The 9950-nt window shown below is 35.0% G+C and overlaps 1 protein-coding gene across 2 annotated transcripts; it reads left to right on the top strand.

The window, feature by feature from the left end:
• Nucleotides 1–6305: 6305 nt before the first annotated feature.
• On the top strand, nucleotides 6306–9860 carry LOC107479690 (probable trehalase). Of its 2 annotated transcripts, XR_008007381.1 has the most exons (4): nucleotides 6306–6850; nucleotides 7775–7875; nucleotides 8376–8575; nucleotides 9656–9860. XR_008007381.1 is itself a non-coding variant. In XM_052259665.1 (3 exons), the coding sequence occupies exons 1-3, from the start codon at nucleotides 7010–7012 to the stop codon at nucleotides 8486–8488; spliced, it is 291 nt and encodes a 96-aa protein (XP_052115625.1). In that variant the 5' UTR covers nucleotides 6306–7009; the 3' UTR covers nucleotides 8489–8670. The 2 variants fall into 2 exon arrangements, 1 of the variants encoding a protein (XP_052115625.1); XM_052259665.1 differs by lacking the exon at nucleotides 9656–9860 and having other exon boundaries at nucleotides 6306–7055; nucleotides 8345–8670.
• The last annotated feature ends 90 nt before the right edge of the window (nucleotides 9861–9950 follow it).

The following is a 9950-nucleotide window of genomic DNA, read 5'->3' as shown; positions in this document are numbered from 1 at the left end:
AAAGGAATATTGAACCTGATAAAGAGTTGAAATCCTAAATCCTTTAAGAGGAATCCTAATCCTAAATCCTAAGAGAGAGGAGAGAACCTCTCTCTCTAAAAACTACATCTAAAACCTAAAATTGAATTATGATCTGGTATTAATTGATCCTGAGTCTCTGCATGTTCCCGGACTTTAATCTGTGTTTCTGGGCCGAAAACTGGGTTAAAATGCGGCCTGGAATCTGTGTCAGCGACTTCTGTAATTCTGCAGATCGCGCTCGTCACGCGTCCGCGTCACTCAGCATTTCTCGTACCACGCGTGCGCGTTATCCATGCTTTCGCGTTGTTCGTGCAGCTACACGCGACCACGTCACGATAATTCCTTCTATTTCGTGCAGTCGTGTGAGCTTTGCGACCGTGTGACTTCTCGCTGGTCATTTCCTCAATTCATTGTGTTCCTTCCATTTTTGCACACTTCCTCTTCATTCTCTAAGCCATTCCTGCCCTATGAAGCCTGAAACACTTAACACACAGATCATGGCATCGAATGGTTAAAGTCATGCATATCCTATGAATAAATGGGTGAAAAGCTTGATAAAACCACTCAATTATATACAATATAAACCATAAAATAGTGGTTTATCAAGGACCTCCAGACCCCATAAACAGGGCGGAGTTTTACTGTGACTACTAATAAGCGCCACTAGACCTGGTCACTTCACTTGAGATGAGTGTGATGCTAATTAAGAACCTTAACCATAAAACAAGACATAGATGTCATTATAATTTCTTGTGCATAGCTGAAATTTTGAGGGCAAAATTTTCTTTAAGGAGGGTAGAATGTAAGAACCCGGTTTTTAGTAAATAGACTTTTCTGGCTATTTTAAAATTTAATTTGCAAAATCTAGAATCAGGGCCCAATAAGAAATAGTGAGGCTGACCCAATAGTAAAAAAAATGAATCGTGAGGCTGACCCAATGGTAAAAAATATGAAAATAAAAAAGAAAAGGGCCATTAATAAGGTCAAAATTGACTTTATGAAGGTAATTAATTCCTCCTAAGTCAAGTTTGACTAGTAAATAATAGATATTAGATTACCATTGGTTTATTTTCTCGCTTGAGACTTTTTGAGCCAGAAATTCACTTTTAGTAACGGTTTTGCGTGCGCTGAGAAAATTTGTTGTAACCAAAAACTTCGAAACCAGTGGTAAAAAAAATAATATTTATCTTGATAATTATGTCCCAAGATTAATATTACTCATTCATTCATGATTTATTTCTTTAAGAATAAATCTTAGCCATTAATTATTTTACCACACGGTAAAAGTTACCTGAACTGAATTTCTGAGTAGTATTCCGCAAACGACTCCTAGAGATCCCAAATCTTCTTACTTGCCACCCAAATAACTTATCTCTCCTTCTCAGCCTCTGGGCCGAGACTATCTCAGCCTTTCACCCCCTCTCTGCTGTGCTTTTAATCTTGAGTAACTAATTACCGTTAACTGTGGATAAGCTCAACATGTAAGCGCTGACCAAGCTTCCTCATTTCCACGCCCCTTATTCATTGAAGCTCAGCCCTTAACCACAAAAAATTTAGCCCCTTTTACCATCATAAATTCAGCAAGACTTTGATTTTTTCTTTAAGGAAGCATTTACCGCAAAATTCACAAAACACTTTACACATTTTTACACACTTTTGACCAAATTCTTGAGAGAGAAAGAGAAAATTCTGCACACACTACCTGCATTTTCAACCTCTTATCTCACCATTCATACACCATTCTGCAAATGTTCTTTAAGGACTCAAACCATACAAGCACAAACGCTTGTCCGTTTTTGCCAATCTTTGCGTTTATACCGAATTCGGCTAGGTAAACTCTTGATATTTCTCCTTTTCTTTTTCTTTTAAAAATAAACAGTAACAATGATAAATCCTTACTCTCCTCTATATATAGATAACTCCTCTTGAAGTGGTTGAATTTCGACGTTTTTGCGACACTTTCGGCCAAAAATGAAGTTGCACCATCATCAGTTGTGCTTCTTACCTTGTGCGCATGTTTTGTAGTGTGTGAAAGGTTTAATAACTGAATTACATAAGAGGTAAGGGTTTGGATTAGTTAGAGTATGTTTGTTCTTGTTTTCGGTGATCATATGAGCCATTTTGTGGTGATTTTGTGCTTGGTTCTTAATTTTGGAAATTCAATGATGCTTCTCTATTTTGGACTGTTATTTGAGTGATATATGAAGCTTATTTCCCTCTAAAAATTGTATGAAATCACTAAAATTATTTGGAACACTTGGGGTTTATGTTTCAAGCCTTAAGAGTCACTAAAGTGGATAAAAATAAAAAAACAACACCCATGAAAATTTAGCCACTAAATGATCATGAAAGTCACATGTATAAGGGTTAAAAAGAAGTTAGAAAACTGATTTTAATCCTATAGATCAAAGGTGTAAAAGTAAAAAGGGTGTTATGGTCATTTTTGGGTAAAAAGAGAGTTAAAAAAGTAATTTAAATGAAAAATAAATAAAATTCTGAACTTAGTATTGTTAGGGGTAAAATAGTATTTATATAAATTATTTGAGTCAAAATTATAATTATAATAAAGTTTCGGGTCTAAATAAAAGTTTCAGTAAAAGTTAGAAGTAAAATGGTAAAAATTGGTAACTAGAATAAGTAAATAAATTAATAAAGGATAAAATGATCTTTTAGGTCCCTAAGGGTAGAATTGGCATGAATTAAAAGTATTATGGATAATTTCATCATAGAAAAATATTAGGATTAACTCGGTAACATTTTGATTCTAAATAAGGTTAAACGATAAAACTAGAGTATTTAGGAGCATGTTAGTAATTTTAGGAATAAAGTTAAAATTAAAAATTATTAATTAACTTAATAAAGGATAAGAAGGTCTTTTAGAAAAAATATGAGGGTAAAATAGAGAAGTAATAACACTAGTGGTGAAAGCATCATTAAAAGCCTAAAGAAAAACTAGAACGACTTCTCTTACTTCCACACAGTACTTCCGTGTTTCTTCAGCTACCAGGGATCGATGACCAGCAGTAGTTATAATAGTAGCAGTAGTAATAGTTGTCTTTTCCCTCTCTTTGTATAGACTTTTAGAGGACAAGGTGCTTTTGTAAATACCTATATAAACAAGTTAGAATAGGTCCCAGACTAGAGTGACTCTTGTGAGTCGAGGCCTGTTAGTATAAATATAGAGTCTGTAAATATTTTCATGAATAAGCAATGACGTAACCTTGTGGGAATTATGATGTACTAAATGAGCCTTCAGGCATATATGTATAATATTACTATATTTTCTATATTTTTTATACTTTATGTATATATTATCTATTTATCTATCACCTATTTCATTATATCTATATTTTTGACACGTGATCTCGATTAGCACTACAGACTCATATGTATATATATATATAATATAAGGTCCAGAGTCTCTAGGAAAAGCTATGTAGTAGCGCCTGACAGCTAGCATTAGTCATGACGTGCTAAAAGTTGGGTCGTTACACACCACCCTTGCGTCTTACCCAGACGGGTGTTTAACCACTTAACCCGAAGCAAGTGGAACAAAGCCACAACTCTTGTATCTTACCTAGGTGCCTCAAATATTAACTCGGAGCAAGTAGGACAAAGCTACAGTGCTTGCATCATACCCTGGCATTCAATCATATTCATAATCTTTGAGCAAATTCACAAGTTATTAGATTTATTAATCCCAATTCTTTACCAATTAGTTCACTTCTATTAACTCGTGAGCAAGATGAAACCACCACCCTCACCGCGAGCGGGATAAAATCTCTATCCCCACAACTACAATGCAATCACAGAACAAGTAGGATGAGGCCTCTGTCTTTGGCCGGTGAAGGTGCCAAAGCAAAAACAAATCAGTACGCAAGCAGGATAACACCCAGACCTTGCCATAAATAGATATTCAATCGTACATAAGCGGGATATCACCCAAACTTTGGCAATCTAGCCATTTAGCCATAATCAATCATTATCAGTGTTCTTAAGTAGATTCATAAGTGATTTAACTCATTAACCCCAATTAGTTATCCATTTCATCGCTTTGAATCCATAAACCCCCATTCATGTGAGTGGGAACCTCCGTCCTCACTGTAGGCGGGATAAACTACCATCTCCCAATGATTTCATCCAGTTTACCAAGTGGTTATCTGGGAATTACTTCAAATTAGCCTTCAATATACTATCACTCTTTCTAGAGTCTAAAAACTAGTTCTCGGACCGTCAGTAGGGGTTACAGAAGTTTACCAGCTTGCTGGAAAAACCAAACAGTCAAAAACAGAAAATAGGACTTGTGCGTACGCACTACCCTTGTGCATATACACAAATCCGAAGGGCTTCCCAGCTTGTGCGTACGCATGAGCCCTGTGCTTACGCACAACTTGAAAAATTCCTTGGCGTGTGTACGCATGAGTATTCATTCCTGTTCTGTGCTTTGTGCACACACCATACTGTGCGTAGGCACACATACCATGAATTGTAGTTTTTTGCATAATCTCATATTTACATTTTTATATTGATCTTCAAACTCTCATAACTTTCTTCTCAAAATTCTGTTTTCCTTCATTCTTAAACCATTTTAAAGATCTTTTCACTATCTTTAATCTAAGATAAATTTCACTCGATTCCAAGCTCCGAGCACTAAGTTATGGCTCGTCGAAGTTGGCTAAAAATCCGTTTTTGCACAAAATTCTGCATATTCAAAATTAACCATTTCTTCAAATCATTCCTTTTGAAACAAAAACACTTTTTCTCCATTTCAATGCCAACACTCAATCATATTCAATCCCTTCAACACCCTTTCATTCATCACTCATCAATCTCAATAATTATCCAAATCAAACACCTTTCACGTATTAAATACCAAATTCAATATTACCATCACAATCACAAATCACAGCAAATTCACTTATTCCACTCCATCAAACTTACCCGAACTTATCATATAAAGGATTTCTAACCCTATCACGGCCTTTGACCTAATTTCCACATCAATCACCATCATAATCATTCATACCATTCAACCCACAATAATTCAACATAATTGAATCAGCAAGCACATACATACATCCATTCAACTAATCACAACAACAACCAATTTTAATCTAATCCTATCCTAGGGGCAATTAATTTAGGCATTCACATAGTATTACACAGTGCCTATCCAAAATTAAGACCCACACCTTAATGATGGAGGTTTTTCAACACTTGGATTTCCACTTCAGATGGAACTAAGCCTCAATTGACACCACCGAGCCTCCAGCAAGTGCTCCAAAAGCAAGCCTAACTCCAAATTCCGCAAAAACTCAAATTAAGCAATCCATCTTGCACCAAAATCATCAAGCAACTCTACCCAAATCTAATTAAACTAACATTACATGTTTTTCAAGCTAGGAATTTATACATAATAGGGATAATGAAGGGATTATACTTCTTTACCTTAACTCACTAAATTTAGTGATGAAAACCACCAAAAACACAATGTATAGGATCCATCAAAATCACCAAAAATCCTTAACACCCAAGTTTAAAACATGAATTCAGATTCAAATGAAAAATGGAGTTAGAAGTTCGAGTTACTCACCAATATAATCAGATAGAATTGAAGAGGAGGATATAAGCTTCATGCGGCTACAAACGGCTTGTCAATCGGAGCTCCATAACAAAAGTTATGGTAATTTGAAGGTGATGGAAGTTAGGGTTTCTCTCTCTTCTATCTGCCCCCCTCTCTCTCTCTCTCTCTCAAATGGGTGAAATGGTGTTGAAATGGGTTAAGTGTAAATTTAAATAATGTGGGTTTACACCCAAGTGTGGTCCAACTCTAGTTCTTAGCCCTTTGGCCCAACTTTGGGCTAAAACCTTTAAGATAAGTACTCAGGGTTATGATATAATTATTTTTCCTTATCATTTTCAAAGTTTTAATTTTTTTCACTCGGAGTACCAGATAAATTTAAATCGGTACAATAAATTTTAACACCGGTACACTTTTTTTCCTAAAATAATTGTATTTTCATGCTCAATTTTTCTTTATTAGATTCTCACCAACATTTTTCCTGAATTATAAATGTTAAATTCTTAACCCTTTTTTCTCTCATTTAATTCATTTATTAATTATTAATTAATTATGTATCATTTACCTAGGTTTTACACAAAATTTCAAAGCTACCATTTTTCGTTGAAATTGTCGGCCTCCTCGCTTTGCATCACACTTCTTTCTTCTTTTCCTTGGTTCTCTCTCTCTCTCTCTCTCTCTTCCATAGTTTTTGTCTCTATTGTGCACCTTCTTACTCTCACTATCCTTTGTTGTAGCTTCGTCCGATATGGCTTCTTCTTCTTCTTCTTGTTCCGTCCTTGTCACGTAATCTACTCTTCTTGTTTTTTTCCTCAAACGGCTCCAAGAAATTACGCTCCAAACCTCCAGGGACTCCAACTTTGATCCTAAAACCTACCTGGACTTTCCCTTCAGGTTCACCCTCTTCGAGACACACCAAGCATTCCAAAATCTTCCAAGATTGAGTTCCAATGGGGCGATTTCTGTGTAGGTGCTGATACTTTGAAGGCGCATGGGATGATTTGGTGTACTGGCAACCATGTTATTTCGTTGCATAGCCAGAAATGTTTTTGACAAAGGTAAAGCACCTAGAGGTGAGGGCGTGGGCTTTGAAGGTTCATTCACTTTGGAGGAACTTGAGCTGTAAGGTAACCTGGGAAGTCGAAAAGAACTCGCAGCTGTAACTCTACTTCCCCTGCCAAACCCTGTTATTTTTCCTGGTTCACGCTTTTGTGAGGTCTATTATTGGGACTCTTATTGGGTCATTCGGTTAGTTCTTCTTCTATTTCCATTTCTCTTTCTCTTTTCAGAGCATTATAAGGAATAAGAATGCTTTCATTTTTTAGTAGTGCAGGGGCTTGCCGGTGAGTAAAATGCATAAGATTGCTACTGCTATTGTAATGAATCTTGTTTCATTAATAGAAAAATATGAATTTGTGTTCAATGAGGCTAAACAGTACTACACTAACAGGAGGTAACAACTTTTCCCATTCCTAGAAAGATCTATCTCTAGCAAAACAATAGGTAAGGACATATTAATATCTTTTGAACAAATAGCTTCACAAAAGAAGCACCCACATGGTTGTACTTTCTAAATTTGTCATAATTTTTGTTGATTGGTCTAAGTTTAAACTTGGATTATGCATTTTGCTTTTGCTGAATAAAAATGTGTAGTAGATAATAAAAACTCAGCTCAAAGCACCCCAAATTTACTTTATTTTGTATTTCTTAATTATGGCTAGAATAAATGGGTAATTCTAGATATAATTAGTATGTCATTTTGGATATTACATATATGAAATTTTGGATCATAAGTTAAATAAGGTAATTTTACGTTATTGTCTCCTAAAGTTACCATTCATTGAATTATATGCTATCACTTTTGCGTGCGTTAACCTCACTAATTAGTTGCAAAAGGATAGTCCACCATGTGTCCTATTATGCTAAATTTTTCTTGCATATCATGTCATTCTTATCATTACACTGTATGTAATAAAATAATTTGTCATCATAATTCTTGCTCTTACAAACGAGAAGAAAAACTCTAACCTTAATATGATTTTACAGTTAGCCTCCCCTTTTAAGTATTATGATTTCATCTTATATTTATCGACTATGCTTATAGAATACTTTTATGTGTATGCCTCTTAGCCTTATGAGTGTAACAGTTTTACTTTTTATTTTATCTTTTAGATATACACAGAGTGACCATTGTGGATTTTCAAGGACATTCTCATAACTTGAATCGCTATAAGACAATGTGGAACATACCCAGGCAAGTGTCGTCCACAATGGTGTGTGCGCTTTGTTAACTACTGTGGTATTCACGCAGTGATATTTCATTCAAACTTGTAATTTTAGGTAACAAATTCCATGACACAGGACAAGAAATCTGTTTCCAAGTTCTTAAATATTTCAGAAAAACAACATTTTTACCATGATATAGCTTCATCTGTTGAATCATGATGGAATTTCAATACAAGATGGATGAGGTACTATATTACATAAAATTAATATTTTTGGTAAAAAGGAAGGGAAAAAAAACTTATTTTGAGTTATTACCAACATATTTATGTTTTGACGAAACCATGTCATGTGTTAATGCAAAGACCCACCCGACTACAGTACATTAGCAACAACATCTGTAATACATGTTGATTTGAATGCATATCTGCTTGGGGTATGTCATAGACCAATTGACTAAAATGAGACCTAAAATTTGAGTCCAAAACCTCATTAATTCTGTGATGCATAATGATCTAGATGGAACTTAATATTGCCTTCTTTGCAAAAGCTATTGGAGACGGAACCACCGCAAAACACTTCATGGAACTTTCTAATGCTAGCAAGAAGGCGATAAATTCCATTTTCTGGAGTGCAAGCAAGAAGCAATGGCTCGATTACTAGCTCAACAATCGCCTTCTACTGCATTGCTAATCTCTTCGACACTCTTAGGTGGCTCATGTTTGGGAAGCTAAGTATCAGAATAAAAATGTAATTGCTTTTAATTTTGTTCGTTTATGGATGGAGCCATTTTACTAAGGTATTCTTAATATGATATCTTCATAAAATAACAAGTGAATATAACTGCATGATTGGTTATCCTAATCATTATGGTATTAAGCCCTTGATAATTTTAAATTAGCAAGTCTAAATATTTTAGGATCAAACATGCATGCGAACAGTTACAAGAAATTATGTTAGTTACAAGAAAATGGGGGTAATGCATAAAAATCTTGACGTGGAGAAGTGTGGAGAATATGGAGGTGTGGTGAATATGCACCCCAGGTATGTCCTAATTAATATAGCTTATAAAATCACAAATTGAAGTTGCTTTTTGCAAATTCTTTTTCATGATCTGTGCCATGTGAATCTGACTATGTATTGGTTAGTAACTGTGTTGCAAATACAGATTGGATTTGGTTGGTCTAACGGGGTTGTGTTAGCATTCTTAGAGGAGTTTGGTTGGTCTCAAGAGCATAGATTGCTGATATGTGCTTTCAAATTCAAAGTTTAAACAAGCCTTGAACCTAGTATTGTTTAGAGGATGATCTAATTAAATAAGAAAAGAAAGTGTTGAGCACTTTTGCTTGCATTAATAATTTTCATTGGTGTGTAACAGACTTACTAAATGATTCCAACAATAATGGAGCCTTCATGTTTCTGCTTTACTAAGAATTTTAGAGAAGCCAAATCTTTTTAACTATAAGCGAGACGATCTTTAATCACCATTTTGGAATTGATTGACATCAAATATATAAGCATGGTTCTGAAAACCAATTTGAATAGGTTGGTAGAACCGTGAGTTGATCGCAAATTTGGTTAGGTCCATAGTAAAAAACCATCAAGTCTAGAACTAAAATAACATCATTTTGGGTTCTAAAAAAAGGCTAAAGTGAAGAAAACTTCAAATTACTAAGTGATGAGCGGATAATTTATACGCTTTTTGGCATTGTTTTTAGGTAGTTTTTAGTAAGTTCAAGCTACTTTTAGGGATGTTTTCATTAGTTTTTATGTTAAATTCACATTTCTGGACTTTACTATGAGTTTGTGTGTTTTTTTCCGTAATTTCAGGTAATTTCTGGCTGAAATTGAGGGACTTGAGCAAAACTCTGAAAAAGGCTGACAAAAGGACTGTTGATGCTGTTGGAATCTGACCTCCCTGCACTCAAAATAGATTTTCTGGAGCTACAGAACTCTAAATGGCGCGCTCTCAACGACGTTAGAAAGTATACATCCAGAGCTTTCTAGAAATATATAATAATTCATACTTTATTCGGAAATTGATGAGGTAACTTGGCGTTGAACGCCAAGTACATGCTGCTGTCTGGAGTTAAACGCCAGAAACACGTCATGATCCGGAGTTGAA

Source organism: Arachis duranensis, chromosome 3, assembly GCF_000817695.3.
Source record: "Arachis duranensis cultivar V14167 chromosome 3, aradu.V14167.gnm2.J7QH, whole genome shotgun sequence".
Lineage (NCBI taxonomy): Eukaryota > Viridiplantae > Streptophyta > Magnoliopsida > Fabales > Fabaceae > Arachis > Arachis duranensis.
The sequence above is the reverse complement of the archived record's forward strand: the minus strand, read 5'-3'. Positions and strand labels throughout refer to the sequence as shown.